Here is a 26546-nt window from a genome sequence, read left to right on the forward strand (position 1 = left end):
AAACAAGCAGCTTCAAAGCTGAAGTACCAGATAGCCTGCATAAATGAGGGATTTTAAATGTTATTCAGGGCAACAGTTGATAACTGCTGTAAAAAGAAGGCGCTAAAATGCTCAAGAAAGCAATTTAAAGACGCATATGAGTAATCTTGAGATGACAATGTAAATTGCAGAGGTGAGTTTGAAGAGAGCTCGTTTAGGCCCCGCCCTCTCTTGAAGGTACACCGCTGATGATAACTGTCGCACACGAATCAGATTCAGGATGAACCGATGAATTATGAAGAAGTGCGCGAGTCAGATGTCTCACAAAGCTTACACGATTTAGTCCATCGAAGCTAAACATTTAGCAGATCCGCAAAGCTAATCCAAAGAGTGAGCAAAGGCAGAGATGCCTAAAGCAGAATGGGGCAAAATTGCCTTTGTTCCTCCTGGACAGAGAGGACTCGTGCAAACGGCTTGAGATGTGCGTAGGATATCTGCTTATCAACTGGAGCGAGCCAGAAACAACACGATTCCTCCAACAACTAACACATAACTTGTGCGAGTAAGATGGAGCGCTGAGGAAACGCGAAGCAGATAGGCGTGCGTTACAGACGGGGATGTGTTTCATGTGTGCTTCTCGTGCAGACCACATGGGGTAGAGGTATCTGGAAGTTGCAGCGCTGCAAACGGGGAGCATCACTGTAGGAGGCTCGAGACGCGCATCGCACTGTCCCGCGTTTAGATGATGGACGGATTTCTGACAGAGCGCTAGAAAATCACCGTGGACCACACACTGGAGACCTTTTGCAGCATAAGAAACAATTGTAATGGATTTTCCCCTAAAAGGAACATCAAATGTATGCAGTTTTATGAAGTAAGCTACAGAAAGTAATGCTGCTCGTTCGCTCGGAAGGAATGAAAATCGCTCGGGATTACATGTCTTGTTATGATGTTCAAAACTGCGTATGTACATTCACTCAAGCAAGCAGGTATTTGAAAAGTTGTCACTGAAATAAACGACCGTGAATTTTCGTTTGGAGGCGAGGACTAGTATAACAACTCAAATGGAGTTGCCGCTGGTGGTTTTTACGGTAGTGTGTTGGGTCTCCGTATGGTCGGACGACCGGATCATCTCAGACAGACACGCGGTCTACTGGAACAGTTCAAACTCCAGGTGAGTGTACACTATGGCAGGCTCTTTTAATATTCAGTGCTTAAACTGATCGGTATTTATTGTTACAATTTCCTGCACATCATTTGTTGGTTATTATTCATCTGCTACATTTTTTTACCATGAATCTGTATTTGCATTATCTAGTCTGCTATTTGTGTTTCATATATTAATTACTGGGTTTTACTAGTAAAGAACCAGTTACTTCTGAAGTATGCTTAAGTGTCTAGTAAATATTTTTGAGAGATGATCTTGATATTTACTGTGACATTTCTAGCTTGATACAGCTTGCTTTTTTATTTGTCATATGTAAGGACTAGTCAGAATGGCTACTTATGTCTTACTAGCAAGTTTGTTACTAGTAAAATTGTTACTAGTAATGGAATATATGTCAAGTATTTGAATAGTTAGTATCTAACTAATAGAATAAGTTTCTAACTAAAATATTTGAGTTACCTTCATAATTATTAGTAAAAATTGAGTGCCAGCAACTATTTAACCTAAATACACACTATTTAAATGGGAATAGTTGATTTTTTGCAATTCATTGTCAAAACTTGCAATTGCCAGTATATTTGGATTCTGACTTGAAGCAATTGACCACTAGGATAAAATGAATACTAGTGACTAATTGAATAGGTACTTGTCACTAATGAATTCCTAGTAATCAAAAGAAGTACTAATAAATTAAAATACATGTTAAATTAGCTTGCCATACTCTGCTCAAACCTCAGGCCATGTATTATCACTGCTATATGCACAGATGATTGAGATCGGCTTTTCTTGTGTTTGCAAAGTATTACATTTATAAATGACAAGGTGTAAGTTAAACTTTTGTGTGGATTGTAGAATTTGCGTCATTCGTCAAAGATTTGCGACTGAGTGTGGTTTAGCACTTCTTATCCTCTTAGACATTACTCAGGGTTGAGAAAAAGCAAGCAGAGATCATATTTGCCAGGATTTGTTCACTCTTGCTGTCAGAGCTTGGCGCTGTAACATTTTCAAAATTAATAATAACAATAGCAACACTTCGTTTTAATCTTTTTAATGTGGAGATGCCGGAAAAATACATAATAATGCTCCATGCGCGCAGCTGGAGCTGAATATAATGGTATTTTTCAGAAGCTTTGAATGAACTGAATCAAGAATTTCAGCTTATTACGTTGATGTATTTTTGTCAGTCAGGAGATTCGTGATGAGCAGTGACCCCAGACACATTCACAGGCTGACAGGTTTTGAAATCATAAGTTCTGTGTGAAGTTCCTTGACATTGCTCATTCCTCCTTATTTCAAGGGTATATGTGAGCAGCGTTCTCTCGCTGGCTTGGACGGTTTGCTCAGGGGATGTCAGCCTAATGGCTTTTGACATGCAGCTCCTCAGGTAGAGCTTGGCTAGATAAATAAACACGGCGAAGGTGCTCTCACGGCTGAATTAACAAAGTTAAGAGTGGCTGTCTTGCAGTACATCAGTAGTCTGCCGAGGTTTAAAATATTAAAGAGGCTCAGAGGAAGATTTCTTCTCGAGCTGGGTGCATGCTCTTCCACCTCAATAAAATGTAGGGCTGGATTTGAATTTTTTTGCATTGTATAAGCCATCCTGATGCATTCAATCTGCATTAATCCTTATTTAGCAGAATACTCTACCATTTTCCACTCTTAGGACAATAAATATGCAGTATTAGAGCCCCAAATCCATTTCCCCTATGTGTGAGTTCTTTTCAATTGATAGGTTTTGCTTACATTAAGTTCGTAATATATATTTATACGCTGCGGTAGTTTTCAGAGAAACTTCCCCAAATGCATTCCTTAGCCTATAACCCTGTTGCCGGCGTTCACAAAGAACATGTATTTCTATTATTTTCCAGCGACGCATTTGCGCCCCCACCGAGGGATTGTGTGAGAAACAATCCAAAAAAGAACGCCCAGGGGTCAACTTTACTTTTCAGCCCGCCCTGACCTCCCTTCTAGTCCTCTCGCAGTATTGTAGTCACAACCGAGGTGAGGCTTTTGCAGGGCAATTCACCTTGAGCATTAAAAGCTTGCCATGAATCATATTTTCTCTCTCTTAAGCTCCCTGTCAGGGGTTTTCTATTGAAGCCCACTCTGAAAAGAAGATGGACATCCCCTCAATGCCAATATGGCCGGCCTCTTGGGGGTCCAGATTAAAAAAAAAAGGGAAGATGCCCAGCTCTGTAACCCAAGAGGATGGACTAATCTAATCCTGTGGTTTATCCTTCAAAAGGCCCTCTCTTCTTGAAAGCTTTGAGGTTCTTAACAGAAGTCCCGGCTCATAGCCCCTCGCTCAAGTTGTGCTGCGGTTGGCTGGGGACAGCTCAGTGCTGGATGTTGTCTCTGCCTTCGCAAAGGAACGAAGAAGAAAAAAAACAAGTGGAGCTGAGGAATCCAGTGCTCACAGTGATTCATAGATGGCTGCTGTCATTATTCCCTTGACAGCTCACACTGCTTTTTTTCTGAGACACTCTGCGGCTGCTTTTGGGGGCCTGCAGTAGTGCTTTCTGTTGAAGTCCTGGCACAGCAAAGCAACGGAGGGTTATTTGCATGCAGGTTCATCTCAAAATTGTTACCATTATGGAAACAATGAATATGTGAAAAGGTCTAGATGGAAGCCACGAATAGTGTGGGTTCTGAGAAAGGCTATGAATATCTTAAAGTAAATTGCCTGCGCAACACTCAATGCATCGATGGGGTCAGTCATTATATCGGCTTATTGTTATTCGTGATTGAATTTAATTAAACATAACCTCTCGTCTGATTGTTTGCTGTCAGATGGAGTTGCACAACCATGTCTAATGATTTTGACGATCCACAGCTGTGTTGGTGATGTAATGACTTTGAAATACCCGACTTTCAGCTCTCTTTGCAACGGGGAGAATCTTGAGCACTGCGGCTCAGATTTATACGATACTCTTGACTCGGCCTAGTCATTTACCTCAGTCGTTTTCAAGTGGAATTTAATTTTTGAAATGAAACTCATTTATCTCTTCGTGCCCGTTTGTCCTAATGCTGAGATACGGTTCTGAGTATCCGAGTGCTATCAAATTTCCTCCTGTCAGACAAAGCAGGTAGAAGCTCAAGTAGCCGTTTGCACAGTAAAGGGCTTTGATACTCATGTTCTGATTTGTCATTCCTGTCTATCTCAAGTCCTCAAGCTTTGAGGCTGAAAAAATGTATTTTCAAGATGTTTCACCCAGCTGTCTCTGCAGAGGCGGCCCCGGTATGAGGCCACAGTGCTGAAATCTTTCACCAGATGAATTACGTTTTCAAAACACGGCACAATCCTGTCAGGAAACGGGAGGCTTTTGTAAACTGCAATGGTTGTTAGTTAAGTTTTCTTCTTTCTCTTTGTTTGAACGTCTCTTTTTGATTTTACTGCACTCTCCAGGTGCTTCACCATGACTCATCGTCACATGGGAATACGTCTTGAAATATGTAGGTTCACTGGTTAAAGATTCATCCCCTTTGGTTTTATCATTTGGTTGTAACAGAGTGCTCCGTTCTGTTTTTAGTTTTAGTCCCGATTGTGTTATATTAGTGGTAGTTATTTATTTTTGCATGGTGGACGTGTTTCCGTGCTTAAGTTTTCAAGCCCTGATAGACTAATCTCAGTATCTGTGGTGTTTTAATGTAGTTTCATGGTTTTCCCAAGGCTTAAACATTTCAGCATGTGAAGCAACAGTGGATGTTTATCTGAGGAAAACAGAATAGAACATGTACTTTGAGATAGACATGGTCTAAATGTAGCTGTTACATAAAAGTGGTGCTCTTAAACGTTTAAAAATAGCACAAGGTGCAGCTTTAACCCTGGGGCTGCAGTAAGACCTGTGGCAAACCACTACATTAATGCATGTTTTTCCACTTTCCACAAGCAATCTGGGAGAAAAAAAGACTCTTCTTTTTCAATAAACTTTCATAAATCTTTCTCTTTAAATGCATAGCTAGGGTTGTGAATGTTGTGGATGTTGCTTTTGCTGTATATCTTGCCTTCACTGCTTGCACAGTAAGCTGTGTCTGTCTTGGGGATACAACTCAAGGAATTTTTCAAGCTGTCGGAACACTTGCGGCACTGTGGAACAGAAGCTCAGCATTGTTTTAGGGTGTGCAGTTTCAGACGTGACACATGCTTGTTCAGCAGTCATTGAATAGACCAATTGGATGTGAAATGTGAAAATCAGATTGGAAGATTCTTGTGCTGATGGAGAGAGATTTCTTCTTTTGTGATTTATTTCTGTTAATTATCACTTCTCTTATGTCTCCTTCACGCTGCGGAGCACAATAGCTTGAAGAGGCAATGCACACAACAAAAAGGTGCATTGATACAGTCTAATTCTGCACAAAGGAGGCATGAATGCATTTGCACAGGAATTTTAGCAGATATATTAATATTATGAAATTAATGTTTTTCAAGTATTGAATTGTTAATGTAGAAACATGAAATGATGACTGAAATATTAAAATAAAAATATAATTAAAAGAAATGTTAAAATGAAGTAAATACTATTTTATGGCATATGGTATGCCATTTTGTGGTATAGTTATGGTACTTAAAAAAAAAAAAAATTCTGTGATAATTTCCAAACCTTTTTCATTTGACTTTTTCTACAGGCCACAAAAGTGAATTTTCCAAGAGGTTTCGGCCTCTTTTTTCATATTATGAAAGTAGATGTGACTGAGATTGTCAAACTAAAAAATGACCAAAGAAGCACATAAAAGTTTGGTGTCAGTAAGATTATTTAATTTAGCGAGGATGCATTAAATTGATCAAAAGTGACAGTAAAGGTCTTTATAATGTTGCAAAAGCTTTCTATTTCAAATAAATGTTTTTTTTTTTTTTCCTATTCAAAGAATCCTCATAAAAAATGTATCTCAGTTTTCACACAAATACTAAACAGCATGTTTCTTGAGCACCAAATCAGCATATTAGAATGATTTCTGAAGAACCATGTGTCACTGAACCCTGGCATAAAGGCTTCTGAAAATTCATAAATTACATTAGAAAATATATTAAAATAGAAAACGGTTGCTTTAAATTATAATAGTTTGCAATACCGTTTTACTGTACTTTTCAAATAAATGCAGCCTTGGTGAGAAAGTTCAAAAAATCTCATCGGCACTCCATCAGGTTTGACATCAGATGAACCACTTTTATGACTGTTATGGTGGTTTGTCATTTAAAGCTTGACAGTCCCAGTCCCCTTCATCATATAAAAAAGCAGGAAGGCCTTTCCTCAGAAATGCACTTTTTTGTTCCACAGAAAAAAGGAAGTCATGCAGGTTTAGAAGAATGACATAAAAGTGTTTAAAGACACCTCTAGACGAGCATTTAGCTTAAAGCTGAACAGTATCTGTCTCTTTGCATTCCCAGCTAATTAAGTGCACTCAATAAATTGTGATAATGTCCTTCACCTCGTTTTAGGTGAAGAGCGAGATTCATGATAAGGGATCCAATCACTGAATCAAGGACTGAGTGTTTGCAGCTCATCAGCCCTCGCTGATTAATAACATCTCAACGGCACTTTGTGTTATCGGCATCATATAATGAATACTCTATATATCTCTCAGGCACTTTTGCACACCACGCAGGATGTGTTCTTCCAGCCAGCCAGTGTGCTACTTTACATGTATTAAGGCACAAAAAACAAGGTTACAGTGCCGTTTTCGCCCAAGAACATTTGAGTTTCCTGACATAGATGATCCGCTGTGAGTTAGGTAGCGTGAAGTTCTCATTTCTGTTGCCTTAAACCAAGCTATAACTCTCCATTGTGCTCAGCACCGGAAAGTGGTTGTCCTATATCAAGCCCATCGCTGTCTGTGTTTCTCAGCCCCTCGCAGACATGCCCACAGTGGCTCTTAATTAAGAATGTTGTCACAGAATAAAACTTCAACAGATTGGTTATTGATTGAACCTCTTTTCTTGGCAACAGTCTCCAAATCCCCCATGACTTTTTGCCAGCGGCAGCTATTACACATGAGCAGTAGGTACTGCATGTTTAACTCCACCATTATTCTCCAAAGCCATTTTGTGTGCTATATTTCGGTTATGTTTGGCTATTTATCAGTGTCTTCTAACTGAGGATTAAAACGGGTTGTAGCATAATTCTTAAATAAATTACACACAGCTCAGCTTCGGTCTGTGCGTTTAAAGGCAATTTAAGATATTAACTCAGATAAAAGCCAGATACTAAACCTGTTTGCAGTCCTTAGGCCTAGATTCCGAGATGTGGCGTAAAATCCTTCCCTGAGGCTTGGTCTCACATATGATTAGGATATTATGCTAGTGTGAGATAAGATATCATTTAACATTTGTGTTTTAGACCTCAGCTAACCTCAGATCACCTTAGTGATTAGCGCCTTGGAACGCTTTTGAGCAAAATTGCGAAAAAGCACAATAAAAGTATCATAAAAGGAGTCCATATCTTGTGCAACTATTTATGTGCTTATGCATATTTATCATGTTTATTTCTGTATGCCTTCTGAAGCCATATGGTAACTCATTTATGATGATGAATATTTTATAGTCATGATATTTATGGTAAAGAATGATTTACATTTCAGTCTGTTCCTCGTACAAAACAATCATGTAGTTGCTTTTGTCTTTTTACCATTTTAGTCTGCTTTCGTTATTTGGAAAAGATGAGCAAGAATATTCTTCAAAAATTAAAAAAATAAATAAATAAAAAATTGTTGTACAGAATAAAGTAAATCATGTGGTTTGTAACACAGCCAGAAATTGACCAGACCAAAGGGGAATAAAGATTACTATAAAATGCCAGTAATGCATTTAAAAATATGTGACCCTGGACCACAAAACCAGTCTTAAGTTGCTGGGGTATATTTGTAGCAATAGCCAAAAATACATTGTATGGGTCAAAATTATCCATTTTTCTTTTATGCCAAAAATCATTAGGATATTAAGTAAAGATCATGTTCCATGAAGATATTTTGTAAATTTCCTACTGTAAATATATTAAAACTTAATTTTTGATTAGTAATATGCATTGCTAAGAACTTCATTTAGACAACTTTAAAGGTGATTTTCTCAGTATTTAGATTTTTTTGCACCCTCAGATTCCAGTTTTTCATGGAAAGATGGAAAGCTTATTTATTCAACTTACTGAAGATGTATAAATCTCAGTCTCGGAAAATTGACACTTATCACTTGTGATTTTGTGGTCCAGGGTCACACATAAGATTTAAAAATTCCATATTAATATATTTAGTTTTGTGTCATAGTTACAATTTAAATTTGTTTACTCAAATGATTCATTTGTTATTGATTGAGGCATACATGACAATGTGTATTTTATGATAGAATAAAAGTTGTCCTCAAAAACATAAAATGTTGAATTTTTGGGTGAAATTTGTTTAAAAAGACAATAGCCAAGTAAACTTTGTGACGTTTGCATGCATGTGGAAGGAGAAACTAGCACTCCAGTGAGATTTCAGGCGTTAGAGAGGGACAGTTCTTGGCCCCTTTTGCATCTCTTTACTATGTCATGCTCTTTCTGGTTTTAATGCCAAATGTACTGCTAAGAATATCAATGAAGTGGATGCCGGAGAGAGAGGAATGGCATCGCTAATTTTTAACGCCCTGAGGAATATTTTCTGCATCATATCAGAAAGAGCTGCATAGAATTTGATTGATTGGATGCACATTAAACACGACAGTGCGGAGGTTTCACATGCAATTCATATGTATGTTTGTGTCTGTTTTTGAGTTTGTCAATATTTATGAAGGAATAAAATTCTAACTTACTTTTTCGTATTTATTCTCCTAAATCTCAGTGGTTAAGGAACCAGATTAGATCTCCGATGGTTGCTTGTGAAACTGAGTGGACTAGAAGGTTGTTTCGCCTGCAGGCAAGTGCCCCAATGCCACACAAGGTGCCAGACATATTCTTACCCATGGGACATCTTTGCCCGCTCAGATTAATGGTAGCGATGTTCTCTAATGGACCATAAGAGCTGGTTCCTGCAATGCACTCAGTGACCAAGTAATAATTTATTCACCTTTTGCCAGACTGTTTTAAACATTTCTCTAGCAATACATGGCAACAACTCTGCAGCCATTTTTTTTTTAAAGTTTCCCTCCACTAAGCATGTGTCTACACCCCCAGAGAACTAATTAATTTTCTGAAATCGTACTTATCTCGGTTCTGTTTTCTAATAAGATGGGATGTAGGCATAAATTTGTTGTAGGAAGAAGTATATGCATCTGGAGTTGCATTGGATGCAAAACACAATTTGAGTAGTTCCAGAATTGCTGGCTTTTGAGTAAAATTTCTTTTTTTTTTTTTAGACAAATAACATATGAACCTTAAGCCAAAGCATCATCAACCCAGTGGTTCCTGTTGTACAGTTTAAATGTAGGATGCAGATTGTGTTGTTTTAATGGAGTGTATTACATTACCAGTAGTTAAGTGCAGAGAAAACACATTAACTAGCCTTACCGGTCTCAGAGGGTAGGTAATTAGTCAACAGCATTGGGTAAATAAACAGTTCCTGTAATTTTTTCCCATCTTCAATGGCCTGAATCATGTCGGCTATCAAAAATGCATCTCCCTTTGTGTTTTGCATCAATTTTGTGTGTGTTTACGTGTGTGTACCTGTGTATGTCGCTCACAGTGTGTTTGCTCTGAGCTCCCCTGTCCCTTTCAGCTCACGTTGGGGGAGTCTCATGGTGCTCACTTTAATTCTGAAAGGCAGGCCTGTATAAATAATTCATTTCCCCTTTGCTAGCCTTATTTCTGCATGTGGTACAAGTGTTACTGCCAGTCTGCAGGGGAGGGTTTTTGGGGAAATGCAAGAAGGCTACAAAGAAAGTAAAACAGGGGTTGGCAGTCATTTTTCCTTTCCTCCTGCTTTCTCTCTACTCCTTTCCCCCCTTTCCCTCGCTCTGTATGTGTTTTCTTTTGTTTACACGTCGTCTTTGTTCCACATATCACCAGTGTGCAGATTGTTTTTTCCGGAGCCAACAGCGATCAAACACTCAAATACTTTGACGCATGAAATCATCAGAGCCTTACAACATTTACGCACAGGTCGCTAGTGAACGTTTTAGAAACCCACTTTTGAAGAATGTGAAATGCTGTGTTGACCTTTAAGGAGCCATCAAGTTAATGTTGTCAGAAATAGCACTGCTGGTCTCAACTCTGTCTGGTTTGGTCAGCCGAAAAGTTGTGCATTAAAAAGATGAGGGCAAATTTCAGTTTCATAAATAGCATTGTAATCACTACGTAATTTACTTGCATTGATAATTCACGCAAAATGAAAATCATTTGTCTTTCCCAACCTGTATGATTGGTTTTAGACCCCGTCGGCTCATTGTACAAACAAAAATGGTTGAAAAAATATCATTTGTGTTCCACAGAAGACAGAATACAGGTTTGGAATAACATGAGGATGAGTAATTGATGACTTTTTCTTTTTTTTTTTAGTTGAATTATTTCTTTAAAAAAAAAACAATAATAATCTGTATTTATTTAACAGAGAAAGTTCAATAGTTGAATTTAAAGTGCATTTGACAGAAATGTCAGATTACTTGAGGCAGTGTTGTTTTTTTCCCAGACATAGTTACAGTCTCTTCCAAAGCATTATATTAGGTTAGCTCTTATTGTTCGAATGCACTTTTGATATTCTGAGCTGTTTTGTAGGTGTTCCTGTCACTCAGGTTGTGGGTAGAAAGACCAAGGTCAAGGGTTTGGTTCCCAGGAAACCTACATACTGATAAAATGTATGCCTTGAATGCACTGTAAGTCACTTTGGATAAAAGCATCTGCCAAGTGAAGGAATGCTGGCACGCTTTTCCTCTTCCTCTTTGGAATGAAGCCGACACTAGTGTCGCCCCCGGTCTATATATGTCATCTCATACCTGCTTGTAAGGTTTAGTCCACCTCTGTTCCACCTAAACCTGAAATCTGTCCCACAGAGAGCTCAGTTAGTAGCGTACCTGCAGAAGAACTGCTCAATACCTCCGTTCCTGTCACGTCCCTGGACTGTCTTGTGTGTGTTTTGCTCCCCATGTGTGCCCTGTGACCTAGTTTCTGTCTCCCTTGATTGGTTAATTTGATTCCAGGTGTGTCTCCTTTAGTTCCTTGATTGTCCTGTCTTTATAAACCCCAGTCCTTTCAGTTAGTGTTTGTCGGTCTTTGTACGTCAACCTGTACGTCAACCTGAACGTCAACGTGAGTGTCAACCCTGCCTGTGATCTGTTTCCCTATTGTGTTTATTAAACTCCCGTGTTGCTAATTCCTCGTCTCCTCGTTCCTGGTTCCCGTGCTCCCCGTGTGAGATGTGACAGAAAGACCGACCTATACAGTAACCTCCGTATTTTTCCCTCCGTTTTGTTTTCTCGTTATACCCAGTGTTTTTCTTTCCGTTGTGTTCGATGGATCCCTCGTCCGGCCGAATTCCTCCTCCTCCTGCTGGAGCAGGGGACAGATCTCTCGAGGACCACACCAGACTATTCCTGATGATAGCTAATGACACCAGCTACCTGGACGGCACGCTCTGCTCATTCTACAACGCAAGTCTGAACACCGCGTGCAGGCGCTGTCGTCCGAGGATGGTCCTCGAGAGGATTTCGCCGCCTTCGTGGAGTGGATGCTGGTGAAAGCGGATCACCCTCACCGTCTCTTCCGAGGATGATCTCGCCAGATCCACTCCAGACCCAGAGCCCAGCCCACCAACTCCCAGCGATGCGGAGCATCAGCCCGAGCCCACCGATGACGGAGAGCCATTGCCCGCTGCGATCTGCGAGCCAGCGAAGCCGGCGACTGAGCGGAAGATCGCCCGGAAGTTGAGCCCAACACGTCAGATCAGGTGCGAGCGGCGGCGGTGCCCATCGCGAGGAGCCAACCGTGGGCGGTGTGGCGGAGTGGAGCTCCGCCCCTGCATCACGGCTGAGGATGAGCTGATCATCTATCTGGGGCTGCTGGACATGGAGGAGGATTTACTGGACTGGGAAAGCGGATCTGGAGGTCAACGTTTCCCTTCACCAGCCGCCGTTCGCGGTCCAGGAAAACCCGCCGGCAGAGAGTATGGCAAGCCCGCCGGCAGAGAGTATGGCAAGCCCGCCCGGCAGAGAGTATGGCAAGCCCGCCCGGCAGAGAGTATGGCAAGCCCGCCGGCAGAGAGTATGGCAAGCCCGCCGGCAGAGAGTATGGCAAGCCCGCGGCAGAGAGTATGGCAAGCCCACCAGAGCCGGCCCCTCGCAAGAGCCCGCCAGTGCCTGCCCTCGCAAGAGCCCGCCAGTGCCTGCCCTCGCAAGAGCCCTCTAGAGTCTCCGCTGGTTCCGTCCAGCACAGCGCTTCAGCGCCCCAGTGCCTGCGCCAAGAAGGCGCTCCCAAGTCTCCGCTGGTTCCGTCCAGCACAGCGCTCGGCGCCCCAGTGCCTGCGCCAAGAAGGCGCTCCCAAGAGTCTCCGCTGGTTCCGTCCAGCACAGCGCTTCAGCGCCCCAGTGCCTGCGCCACGAAGGCGCTCCCAAGTCTCCGCTGGTTCCGTCCAGCACAGCGCTTCAGCGCCCCAGTGCCTGCGCCAGAAGGCGCTCCCAAGAGTCTCCGCTGGTTCCGTCCAGCACAGCGCTCGGCGCCCCAGTGCCTGCGCCAAGAAGGCGCTCCCAAGAGTCTCCGCTGGTTCCGTCCAGCACAGCGCTTCAAGCGCCCCAGTGCCTGCGCCAAGAAGGCGCTCCCAAGAGTCTCCGCTGGTTCCGTCCAGCACAGCGCTTCCAGCGCCCCAGTGCCTACACCAAGAGAGCGCCTCCCTGTCTCCAGCGCTGCAAGCGTCTCCCTGTCTCCAGCGCTGCCAGAGCGCCCCCAAGTGTCCGCGCTTCAAGAGCGCCCCCCAGTGCCGGCCCCTCGCAAGTGCCCGCCAGTGCCGGCCCCTCGCAAGTGCCCCCCAGTGCCTGCGCCACGAAGGCGCTTCCAAGAGTCCCCGCTGGTCCCGTCCAGCACCGCGCTGCCAGAGCGCCCCAGTGCCTGCACCAGAAGGCGCCTCCCTGTCTCCAGCGCTGCAAGAGCGCCTCCCTGTCTCCAGCGCTGCAGGCGCCTCCCTGTCTCCAGCGCTGCAAGAGCGCCTCCCTGTCTCCAGCGCTGCAAGAGCGCCTCCCTGTCTCCAGCTGCAAGAGCGCCTCCCTGTCTCCAGCTGCAAGGCGTCTCAAGGGTCCGCGCTTCAAGAGCGCCCCCCAGTGCCGGCCCCTCGCAAATGCCCACCCTCCCACCCGCTCCTGCCTCCTCCACCGCTGTCGTCTGGCAGCCCCTCTGCTCGCCCTCAGCCCACCATCAATACGGTGCGAGCCCCACAGGACTGCCATCCTCCAGCATCGCCGGGGCTGGAGTATCCCTCACCTCCGCCTCCAACCTCCTCGGCCCGGACTCTGCCTCGGCCCGTTGACCCAGCGGCTCCACCTCGGCTCCTAGCTCCCTCGCCTCCACCGTCACCCGTCGATCCTCCAGCTCCACCAGGCTCCCTCGTCCCTCCGGCTCCGCCTTGGTCGGGCGTCGACCGCCATCGCCTCAGGACTCCGCTCCTCCGGCTGCACCTCGTCGCTCCGTCCCACCGGCTCAGTTGGGCTCCTTCCTCCCGCCAGCTCCACCTTGGTCCTCAGTCGCTCCGGCTCCGCCCGCGGATCTCCGGAGCTCCGCCGCCTCGATCGCCAGAGCACTCTGCTCCACCTTGGCCCCCCGGATCCTCGGCATTCCCCTGGCTCGTCGGCTCTCCGTCTCCACCTCGGGCTCCTCCACCACCTGCTCCGCCGCCGTTGGTCGGCCCCCTGGAGTCGGAGGCCATTCCTCCTCCATGGCTCCTCCCTCCGTCGGCTCCACCGTGGGCCATCATCATGGCTGTGGCCTGGGTCCGGCCAGGCTCCTCCTGCTCCGGGTCCCTCCTGTCTCTTCCCTGGCTCCTCCCTCCTTCGTTGCCTCCCTGGTCTCTGTCTGCCGACCTCCTCCCGGTGGTCCGTCCTCCTCCTGAGCCTCCGCCATGGTTCCCACCCGTTTCCCCCCCCCTCTGTTGTTCCACGGTGCGAGGACGCACCTTCCGGGAGGGGGGAGTAATGTCACGTCCCTGGACTGTCTTGTGTGTGTTTTGCTCCCCATGTGTGCCCTGTGACCTAGTTTCTGTCTCCCCTTGATTGGTTAATTTGATTCCAGGTGTGTCTCCTTTAGTTCCTTGATTGTCCTGTCTTTAAAACCCCAGTCCTTTCAGTTAGTGTTTGTCGGTCTTTGTCGTCAACCTGTACGTCAACCTGAACGCCAACGTGAGTGTCAACCCTGCCTGTGATCTGTTTCCTATTGTGTTTATTAAACTCCCGTGTTGCTAATTCCTCGTCTCCTCGTTCCTGGTTCCCGTGCTCCCCCGTGTGAGATGTGACAGTTCCCTCTTTGGGAATTGTAAAAGGCCTCTTTTTGAAATTGTGTTCCCTTGAAATCTGCTTACAGCAGTATGTAATAGTGTCTGTATTCTCTCTATTCTAAGTCTACTGACTGTTTAAAGAAGTGCCTCTCTGCTGGTGGGTCACAATGTTAAAATGGATTGCAGGTTTGTAATGTTCTGTTCTTGTCAGGGAAAAAACAATGCTAAATGCAAATAATAAAAGACAACTAACCATATAATAGTAAGGTGGGCAAACAAATAGAGCTATTAACTTTTAAAAAAAGGGAAATTGCTTTCTATATCTTAGCTGTTAACATCATGCATCTAATTCAAACTCCACATTATTCTGGTGCAAATTTATTTGATAGCCAGCAAATTAGAAGACTGCTTGACATGCACTCTCCCTTTGATCTAAGGTAAAATAAAAAAATTTACATTTTTGGACTTGGACTACATTAAATATGGGTTCACAGGAAAACACACTTTTTCTATTTAGTATATGCTGGTGTGCATGTATTTGGACTGTTCATAGTGATATTAATAATGTTACAAATATTTTTATTTTTTTATTTTTTATTTTTTTTTAAATAAAAGCTGAAAAAAATAAATGCATCACTTTTTCCACAAAACAATTTAAGCACCATGGCTGTTTTTAACACTGATAATAATGATTTCTAAAGGATCATGTAATACTAATTCAGAAGGTACGCATGTACACTGATCAAATTGATTCTGTGGTGAAGTAAATACTACTGAAAAACAAATGTAATTTCTACATGGAAAAAGTTAGTTTAGGCTATAATTAAAAAAAAAAAAAAGTTCTATATGAATTCTATATTAGTACTCAATTCAAGCTTGTAGAAATTAAAGTGTAAATATCAACATTAGTAAAACCTACTCAACTTTTCTGATACTGGTGTTCCCATCATGCACTGGGGCATGAATAATTAATAAGGTTGATTTTATTTATTTCTTTTTGCTGTTTTCCAGCTGTATAATCATTGTTTTAATCATTGCTTTTGTTGTTAGGTTAAGTAACGTACAATGTTGTTGCATCTGGAGTTCATTTTCTACTCAAAATGATACATTCATACTCCGAAACGATCCACTGAATGTTACCATCATTGTGTGTTTTGTACCAAGTATTGAAGTCTCTGTGTTCAGGTAAGTGCTGTATTACTAATTATGTACTAATTATTTACTTGGATGTTTCTGTGTAAACATACACTTTGAAAGCATGGTTTAATTCAGTGCTATACGGAGTATATTAAAGTATTTCCAAGTGAGCTTTGACTAAGTAAAAATTACTCAGACTTTTACTGGCCAAGCTAAAGTTACTTATTTTCTTTGTTAAATGTACTTAAATTAGGTAAGTAGATTTTACTTAATTCTATACGTGAAATTAAATATATAATTATGTAATATTTACTTAATTTCTTTATGAATGTTAAGTTCAGTAGTAAGTAGATTTTACTATAATAGGTAAATTGTGCAGAGCAGTAGCAGTATTATTTATTTATTTTTTTCATTTTATATATTTAAATAGAAAACAGTTGTTTTCAATTGTAATAATATTTTACAATATTGCTGTTTTTACTATATTTTGGACTAAATAAATGCAGCCATAGTGAGCATAATAGTCTTATTTCAAAAACTATTAAAAAAAATCGTACCATTTCAACCTGTTGAACGCTATAGTGTATATGATACTGTTGGCTCGTAAAATCTGGATCCTGAAGTAACCAATTGAGAACCACTGCTATAAAGATAATCAGTGTTGATCCAGACTGCATTATACCTATGCTATGAAGAACGATTTAGAGTCATATGTAATCGATTCTGTATGTTCACCATGTGAAAATGTTGTAATACAAAACTGTAAGTGGGGCATTTTACTGAATGCGCACAGATGGCTCCTGCTATGACTTGATGCACATTAGCTGTGATTGCTTTTAAACGATAAGTGTCATTGAGAAGCCCCTTTCCAAAAATTGCTTTGGCATAAGCAGGGACATTCAAAAAAAAAAAAAAATGGAGTGCATTGTGTAGAGGGAACAGTGTGCGGTTTACAGCTTGTGACTTTATAACCAAACATCTTCCCCAGACACCCCCTCTAACAGACCCTGCAGTCCGTGAGGCTGGAAGAAAAGCGTTTTTCCCCTTGAACCCACAAAATTACTGTCTCGTTATGGTCTATTTGTGTTGGATAGATTTCCTCAGTGCTAATCTCTGCCACAGAGGACATTGATGCAGCACAGTGATAGCAAAGCATTATGTCCAGGCCCAATCCTGCACCACCTCGTCTCCTTAGAGGGCTATTTCCCTTCCACTCTCCCCCAGTTTAATGTCGCTCCATACAATTATACAAGCCTTTCTCATGCACACAATGCTCTCCCCTGCAATTTCAGCCCCATTTGTGATATGGGTTATTATGCAGGCTTAGAGGTGACTTGCAAAAACTTCTGCCGGTAAACAGGGCCTGAGTGGGAACACAACGCGTGTACTTTTTCTCAGGTTCTTCGCTCAGCGTTGGCATTCAAGAGTCTGGCAGGGAGTGTGGGTGGACCACTGGGCCATAGGATATAGTTTCCATGACTGCTCAAGCTTACATTTCACAATTCAGATTTGGAAGCTGCTACATGACATGGCACTGTTTTCTCAAGCGGTGCTGCTGGTGGTCTCGGTGTGCGTGGGGATGTCTTATATACAGAGGTTGTTGTAAAAACAGGGTTGTTCTCTTAGTCACCTTGAAGTTTTACAGAGCTGAAACATTCATCTTGATTACTGACTGGCATAGACTGATTTTGTGTTTTCTGCGTTATACTATGTTTCTTTTGATGTTTGATGCAGTTTAAGAGTGTGTATAAGACTAGACGTGCCACTTATAAATTCCTTCATTTTAATTTCATTTTTAAGAAAAATAAGAAGTTTCAAACTGACAAATACGCTAACCTTCAAGTTGAAGTTTGGATTTAGTGACTTTTTTTTGTAAGAGATGAATAGTTTTATTCAGTAAGGACTTTTATTTTGCTACAAAATATTTCTGTTTCAAATAAATGCTGTTCTTTGAACTTTCTATTCAATCCTGGAAAAAAGTATCACAGTTTCCAAAAAAAAAAAAAAAAAAATATTAAGCTGCATGTGATGACTGTGAAGACTGGATTAATTGCTGCTGAAAATGTTCCATGATAATAAATTATACGTAAGATATATTAAAAAAGAAAACAGTCACATTTAAATTTTTATATTTTAAATTGTAATAATATTTCACAATATTACTTTTAAACTGAATTTTTGAGTGAGTAAATAAACACTTTTTTCAAAAAGATTGAAAAGCCTTTGCACTTTATAAACTGTTTATATGGTAAAATAATGAAAAAATCAATAAACTAATAAATTATTAAATCCATTGCAAACTGACAAATATACAGACATTTTAGCCATAAAATGTAAGTAAAAATTTAACAATAAAATACTACTTTTTGACTACTACCAACAATTTTAACATGAATGAAATGAGCAGTTTTAAATACTCTACGTATATTTGGTGTTTTGGTGTTGCATTCTTTTATTGAATTCAACCATTGATAACTGATGTATTCTTATTTTTTGGATGTGGCACTTCTAGTCCTCCATATACCAAGGAGAAGAAGTATTTTCTACATTTTCTGTGGATGGACAGTGATTGATGAGACCTCTGGGCATTCGAGCTAACAAAGTGCTTGTGGACTAACCATCTTGTCTTCAAGGATTTACGTTTTTTTTTCACCACCTTAACAAAATCAATCCATTGCCATTTCTTCTGAAAATAAGTATTGACTCTTCTGACTTGGAGAAAGCGCTCTAGTCAGCAGATTACAGGAGTCAAGTATGGTCAAAAAGGGTTGAAGAGGATCTTTAAGGAGTGTGTATTTCTGTTGAAGATGAGTTTAAGTTCTCTTCCTGCTCTTCCATGCACTGATCTTTTTTTTTTTAATGAAAGGAAAAGCAATCACTCTCTATTTGCTATGCATTCAACCAGACTGATTAAACATGAGAGGGCTCACAACATCTGTCATTTCAACCAATCAGGATTTGTGTTTATGTAGTGTTTTGGATGTCTTTTGACAGAAAGGCTGTTTGTCATGAACCTTATTAAATCCTCTGAGCGCCGTTTGCAAACGGAGCACGTTCGCCGAGTTTGTCAAAATGATCTGAGAAGATTTCAGACCACAGTGTTTGTGCTGATTCATGGCATTCATCAGTCAGCCACTGTAATGAGCTTCTTGAATCAATATCAATAAGCGGAGGATGAGAAATGTGATGAGGACGAGAAAGGCCGATTTAACACTGCCTTCTGCCTTCCCATCGCTCTCACTCCTCCGTTTATTGTATTGGATTGGAATCATCTGTCCATCACGGCTTAGTGTATCACTGACACCAGCCTTAACGGACTCCAGTATCTCTTTCTCAGATAAAGTAAACACGATTGAGTGATCTTCAGCCTCATTTAATCTTGCAGAGTTTTCATACATATAAAGCAACTGTGTTTTCTTAACAAAGATATCTCGCTGTGCTGGAATATAGATTAAATACTCAGAATATAGCGGAGCTGATTTGTGGGAAAAACTGATAAATATCTCCATTCTTTTCTCTGGACCGTCTAGCAAAATGCTGACCAGTGGCACTTCTGTATTATTAATAGAACTGTAAATGTATTGATTTAAGGGTTGGACCAGAAAAATTGGCAAACGCCTCACAATATCGCTTTTCTGACATGGCCTTGAAGATGAGTTATTTTAACTAGGATTCGAGCCTTGCAACACAGGTACATGCTGAATTTCTGGGTTGTTTTAGTAAATGTCAGACTGACTCGCTTTACAGCAACATGCTGTGTAGAGCAAGACAGCGCAACTCAAAACGCGGCCCTCGAGCCTTTGCTTTGGTGCTCGCTTGATGTCATCAATGTGGCAACCTCAACAGCAACAATCACAAACATGTCGTCTTAGCAAGGTAATAAGCAGCAGGGCATTATAAGGAATGGTGGAAATGTGTCAGGTGGCAGAGATTGTGCTGAACCATGTAGGGAATTGTATTGTGCAAAGTGTCGAGTGAACGCTTGAAACATAGACAGCTTTTTTTGATTAAAATGGGAGTGATTTAGTTTTCACTTTCAGTCTGTGTCCACTGTCCACTATAAAACATGAAGAAAATGTAGCCGGGGGGGGAGGCTAAATTAGGTTCCAGAGCCTGCTAGAGGGTACATAGAAAATTTAACACTGTTAAAAACAGTTTACAATATTTATTTTTGTAGGACTGTCAAAGTTAACGGTAATTGTAAGAAGTGTTATAAAAATCAGCTTTAGTTCACTGAGAATGTTTTCAGGATTGTAATGGTGCTGTTCACGTTTGGGGTCATTAAGACTTTTGAAAGAAGGATGAAAAGAAAGAAATTAAGGTAACGCTTTAGTATAGGGACATATTCTCACTATTAACTAGTTGCTTATTAGCATGCCTATTATTAACATATTTGCTGTTTATTAGTACTTATAAAGCACATATTCTGCATGACCATATTCTACATCCCTAACCCTATACCAAAATTAACAGCTACTTTACTAACTATTAATAAGCAGCAAGTTAGTGGTTTATTGAGGCAAAAGTTAGAGTTAATGGTTTGTTAATAGCAAGAATTAGACCTTAAAATAAAGTGTGACCAAAATGTATCATTATATTCAGCAAAGATGCATTAAATTGATCAAAAGTGACAATAAAGACACTTATAATGTTACAGTGGATTTCTGTATCAAATAAATGCTGTTATTTTGAACTTTCAATCCATTCAGAGAATCCAGAAATAAAGATTCACCAAAAATATTAAGCAACACAACTGTTTTTAATATTGATGATAATAAGAAATGTTTCCTAAGCCCCACATCAGCACATTAGAATGATTTCTGAAGGATCAGGTGACACTGAAGTAGTGTTGTCAAAAGTACCGACCGCGATACCATTCGGTACTGAAATTTTAAAAACGTCCATTTCCAGCTAAGATTTGAGCGCTGTTGAGCGGATTCTTAAACAGCGCTGATTGGTAATTGTGTTCACGCTCTCAACAGATACATCTGTGATTGGCTTCAATGATCAATGAAGTGCTCGGTGAAGAGCGTTTATTTCTGGATTCTCTGAATGGATTGAAAGTTCAAAATAACAGCATTTATTTGAAACAGAAATCCACTGTAACATTATAAGTGTCTTTACTGTCACTTTACTGATCATTGAAGCCAATCACAGACTTATCTGTTGAGCGCGTGAACACAATGTCCAATCAGCGCTGTTTAAGAATCCGCTCAACAGCGCTCAAATCTTAGCTGGAAATGGACGTTTTTAAAATGTCAGTACCGAATGGTATCGCGGTCGGTACTTTTGACAACACTACACTGAAGACTGGAGAAATGGCTGCTCAAAATTCAGCATTAAAGGAATAAATGATGTTAAATCAAAAAAAAATAATTAAATGATAATATTTCACAATATTACTGTACAGTAACTAACAATATAAAAGCCAAAATATTCTTTTTTTCACAAACATTGTGTTAAAACAGTGTTACAACTTAAGAGTATCGTATTTAATGATGTGCAGTCACAGGTGTGTTTATGTGCTTTTGTAAAAGTGTTTCAAGCATGGCTCATTTAATCAAATTTGTAATGTTTTACAGTTTGGAGTATTTTAAGTGTTACATAACGTGCAGCTGTTTTTGCCCTGATGCCAGACTTACTTTGCATCCATCAAGTTTAAAAAAAAAAAGGCTAATGAGATGGAGTGCCCTTCAGTTTGTACACTGTTTAATTCACTAGATAATCAGACAGTAGGCATTAATTCAAGGTTATGTAACAACAAAACATTTATGTGAAGCAAAAAATTGAGAGAGAAAATTAATATAATAAACGTTTTTGCTGTAGCATACCGCACATAGTCTACACGCCTCATTAATAAAAAAGAATTACTGTTAAAATGACAAGTGTGACCCTAGAGGCTATAAAGGCCTGCTTTGTGCCACTTGAATTTTCCAACGTTAAGTGACACCCGAGTAAGCTGTGGAAAGACAAATATTTCTTCTTATTTTTGGACGGAAAGATGTTTTTCCTTCAAAGCAGGGGGCGGCAATAGTAAACACACCTCCTCGAAGCAGGCACGTGTAGGGGATCAGAGAGCATGCTGATGGCCCATTGGTGCATTGTGTGGCGAGTATATTCACGGCTCCAAAGCTGGAACGAGGGCCCCTCCTGGCGAATGGTGGGTCAGATCCTAACAGAGACGGCTTTCCTCTCTGAGTGGGCCTTGTTTCCCCTGGCAACATCACAATCCAGGAGGTCACAAAGGGCTGGGGGAAAGAGGCTTTAGAGTTCAGTCCTGATGCTTATTTCTCCCCTTGTCTGTCAGATGCTGAATGAGACGGGGATCTGGGATTACACTGGACAATTCCTCCCTCTCTCGCTCCTTCCTCTTGTAATGTGCGTTAGAGCAGCACTGAGAGAAAACGTACACGATCTGCGCTTTTTGTTTCCGCCTTCTCGCTCCCCGCTGAGTATGGACCTCCACCAATTCTCAGAGCCGTAGTGTGGAAAGCAGGCGAGAGACGCTTCTGTTCTCACTCATTTCAGTCCACTCATTCACTTACACAGAAACAAATAGGCACAGAACAAGATTTTATTGGCTATTAGAAGGGTTTGCATGAGTCGAGACAGAAGTGATGGAGAAACGATGGCAGACTGCAGAAGTCCAATATAAAGTTCCTTTGAAACTTTGAAGTTAAGCGAGCGTGAGCTAATGCAGTCTGAGAACAAAACAACAGATATAACAAATGATCCACCCTTTGAGCCTTTTCCGTTTGATTTCGGCAGCATGCAGGGGTGTTCATTAAGTGCAAATAAATGGAATCCTCTCAAATCTCCCTCTCTGCTTTTGTTGAGGCGATGAAATACAGAAGCTAATGCTAAAAACTGAAAAAATAGCAATAGAAGATGGCGATGAATAATTCATGAGGTGTAAAGTCACCATTTTGTGTTCCTGTTTATACTTGTTTCTCTGGAGAATGAGAAACCAACATGAATGCAAAATGCATGTCAGTTTGCTTATTGGAATCACTTACATTTATTGTAAGAGCGTTTGTTTTGTCATTTTGTTTGACCTCCCGGGGGAGAGATGAGCTTGTAAATCTCTGATAACATTTAGCTGAACTTCACTCCCATGAGGCGTGTACTCAATTTACATGATGAGCTTTTAGAGACCTTTGCATGCCAAATGAGTCATACTTTATAAAATAAAATAAAATAATTTGTTGATGTTTACTTGCACTGTCAGTTTAGTGGCACACTCTGCTCTAAAGATGACAACGGCATCCCTTCAGGCCTCCCACACTGTTTATTCTGTCATTCTCAGCGAATAAAAATACTAGTAATAATGATGATTGTCGAACCAGAAATAGTTGGTGGTATGTCTTTAACGAGGTCTGTGTTAAAGCAGGGAAAATGATTTAAGAGATTTAATCTCATCGTTCTGCTGATGTCTCCAGGAGGTTTAAAAATGAAGCGTGATGCCTGCAGGGAGAAACTACTAGAAGTTTTGGCCATAATTGTCCTTGCTTTGGATTAAATGAGCTGCTTTTGTAGATTTCCCACCAGCTTCTCTCTGTGGACACTGTCTCTGTAGACGTTCTTTGCTTATTGAACCATAGATCAGAGAGCTCAACCTGGATAGAGTGATGCACTGCTGCTTTAAAACACACAACAAAAACAGCAACCATTTACACGGCACATCAAATGCGACAAATTTTTTAATGGAGTTGAAAGGTACTTTTATCCAAAGTGATGTACAGTAAATTGTGTTGAAGGTATAGATATTAGTTGTTCATGCATTCCCTAGGAATCGAACCTATGACCTTGGCGTTGAGATGCCATACTCTTTAAGCCGTAAAGTTTGTTTGGTTTTGTGAATAGCATTAGCAAAATGTTGTTTGGACACTATAAATATTAAAAGATACTATTTATGGCTATATTTATATAGAATGAATTGAAATTAAATGGAGAAACAAAGTGCAAAAAACATTTTAGGGTGTTAAGCCATGACAATTGATATATGTACTGTATTTACGTGCTATTTTAAAAGTATGATGATAATGATAGCAGTATTGGTCAGTAATTGCATTCTGTGGTCAAATGTTATTAAATAATGACCGGTGAACTGTATACTGGACCATTATCACTGGCAACCATGAAATCTCCTACACTGTGCTAGTTTCATGTCTCTAGTATCACTCCACTGCCTCTTCTCATATGATGAAGTAATTGAAACTCAAATCAATATGTCATGTCCATTTATTTATTTATTTATTTGGTAAGTAGACATGCAATAAGTGCGATAATGTACATTCAGCTTGTCATGATCTCTAAATAAACCACTTCAGGATGATACAAGACTCTCCGCTTTGTGTCAGGGTCATGATCACCCTGTCAGGGTTTGTTTTGCGATAATGACCGGCTTGCTATACATTATCGCTTACATAACAGCTATTTGTTATGCGATCAAATGGCACATCTTCTAGCATGAAATGAAACTCAACATTGAAATGTAACCATCAAGGAAAAACCTCAGGGAACAAGACTGGAAAATATAGTTGTTGGTGAATATGCTTGGAAAAAAAGTCTGAAAAATCAATATTTTTTTTTAGAAGTTATTTACACTGTGTAAACAAAAATCATACTTTTTACTAAGGGTAAATAGTCCGAGCAGTGTCAGGCAAGTTGGTCAAAATCGCCTTTGGCAGCAAGGTCAGCTGCTTCAAAATGGTGCAAATAGACACTGCCTGTTTTTTAACCTTTTTGACACGTATTGCCAGGTTTAAACCTTAAGACTGTTATATGATGTAGCAGAAATATTCAATTCACATGGCAGTGAGCCTGCAGGCAGAGACATGTCTCTTGCACTGTGTTCCCATCAGTTTAGCTACAGCTACAGTGTGTTTATCGACCAAAGATTCTTGTTTTTTTATCGCAATCAACTACTGGACTTTTACACTTGAAAAATGGTGTCAAGGTCGCCAAAAATACAAGTTTGACCAGATAACCGAAATGGCATATTGATTTTTTTGCATGCAGCACATCGGTTCTTGTGTGATTCCATCTGCATTTATTTGAGGGACTGTCAGAATCTTCCTACCAAATATTTCATGTTTCTGTCGAGGGCATCTGCGCGATGGTCTTCTGTATCAGGACATGAAGTCTGACAGAATGCTGAATACCTCACATGAGTTACCGTGTCTCTCGCTGATTTTTATCTCGCCATTACACTCTCATCCATTTTGTTGTGAAGGTTAGGGAGTTGGCAGTAGCCCTGTAAAGCTCTACGGGAGCAAACAGCAATCTTTCCTGAGGCCTTTCAAACATAAAGAACAAAATGCCAGTAGGATTCGAACAGTTCTGTCAATAACACAAGCTCCCTCTCAATGCTGTTTTGTCACACTTATTCCAATACCGTTAGTGCATTAAATGAGTGGGGTGTCACTTTATTGCTATTCCATTATTTCATCCATCCAAGTGTAAAGACAAACAACACAGAAACTGATACACTGATCTGGTTATGGAAAAGAGGTCAGTGCTCAATATGTTATTCCAGCATGCCTTAGCGCAGCAATCAGAGCCCCGGTTCAGCTTCTGCTGTTGACAGCATCCTACTTATGAGATGCAGTTGGTACAGTGACACCTGTTTGGAGTTTTTTCTCTCTCACTTTCTCTCTTTATGCGTGGTTTTGTTCCCTTGAGTGTTCTGAGCCCCAGCTGGTGAGAGTTTCTCATCTGAGAGATGATTAATGAACAGGCATACAGAAGGCTGCCCAAAGAGCTCTTCAGGACCCCTCCAGACCGCACAACAGATCTGCTTGTAAATCATCAGTTACCGGTAGCTTCCTGCTGTCAGTGCTTTAGTTTTAATGTGTAAATGTAGGATTCGTGCATGTGCATGTGGGAAATCATTGTTCGTGGTGGTGATGGATTTGTTCTGCTTTCTCATGATGATTGTTAACAGCTTTGTGGAAAACCTGTTTAAAGGAATGGTTTACCCACAAATGAATTTTTTTCCAGTCATGTAATCACCATCGAGTTATGAACAAAAAAAATTTAACGCTGCTTTTCAAATAATGAAAGTAAATGGGGACTGAGGCTGTCAAACTCCAAAAATGACCCCAAAAAGCACCTTAAAAAGTAGTTTTTAATATAGATTTTGAAGTCCTTTTCAGTTTAATTAAAGGGGTCATGAACTGTCTTTGTTTTGCCTTTGTACTGTTCTCTACGGTGGCCGAGAGAGCACAACGGACTGCAAATAGAAAAAAACACCTGCAAATTAAGAAAACAACTTCATCAATTTGACAGCACACACACTGCAAATACTCACAACACAACCAAACAAAGAAGCGCGCTTCAAATAAAATTCTTTATTTGTTTGCGTTGTAAGCATTTGCAGCACCTGCTGTCAAACTGATAAAGATGTTTTCTTGATTTGCTGGTGCTTTTTCTATTTGCATGTGTTTTCTGAGAGCGTGTTGAGCTCTCTAGGCCACCGTAGTTCTCTGAGGTCCACTTGTAATGTTAACAAGATGTTTAAATTTTTTTAAAAACATAATTTAGAAGTAATAGGCTATTTTCTGTCCTGTTTTGACCCCCCTCATCGGAACGCTGCATTTGAATAGGCGTGGCGGATTGTAGACTCGGAAGTAAACGTCCACTGCTATGATTGGCTAACAGATTTGCAGTTTTTAGTTTTAAATACTAAAAAAATAAGTGTTAAATAAGTCTTAAAAATGATCTGACAAAACAATAGTGATCATGTAATAAAAACAGTTACTCACAGTATCGTCTTTTAGTTTCAATCTTTCTGAAAATCCTGCTTCGAGTTGTGCCTTGTTTGTAAATGAGTCCGTGGTAAAATGAAGTGAACAGTCGGTGCCGATAGCCTACTGGGCAGTGCTCCGAC

At 40.8% G+C, this 26546-nt stretch overlaps 1 protein-coding gene across 1 annotated transcript in view; it reads left to right on the plus strand.

The window, feature by feature from the left end:
• Positions 1 to 227: 227 nt before the first annotated feature.
• Positions 228 to 26546, plus strand: part of efna2a (ephrin-A2a) — a 59733-nt gene continuing 33414 nt past the window's right edge. The window contains exon 1 of the mRNA XM_058748998.1: positions 228 to 1153. Within this exon, the coding sequence (XP_058604981.1) occupies positions 1044 to 1153 (110 nt within the window). The 5' untranslated portion in view covers positions 228 to 1043. The remainder of the gene's footprint in view (positions 1154 to 26546) is intronic.

Source organism: Onychostoma macrolepis, chromosome 02, assembly GCF_012432095.1.
Source record: "Onychostoma macrolepis isolate SWU-2019 chromosome 02, ASM1243209v1, whole genome shotgun sequence".
NCBI classification, from domain to species: Eukaryota; Metazoa; Chordata; class Actinopteri; order Cypriniformes; family Cyprinidae; genus Onychostoma; species Onychostoma macrolepis.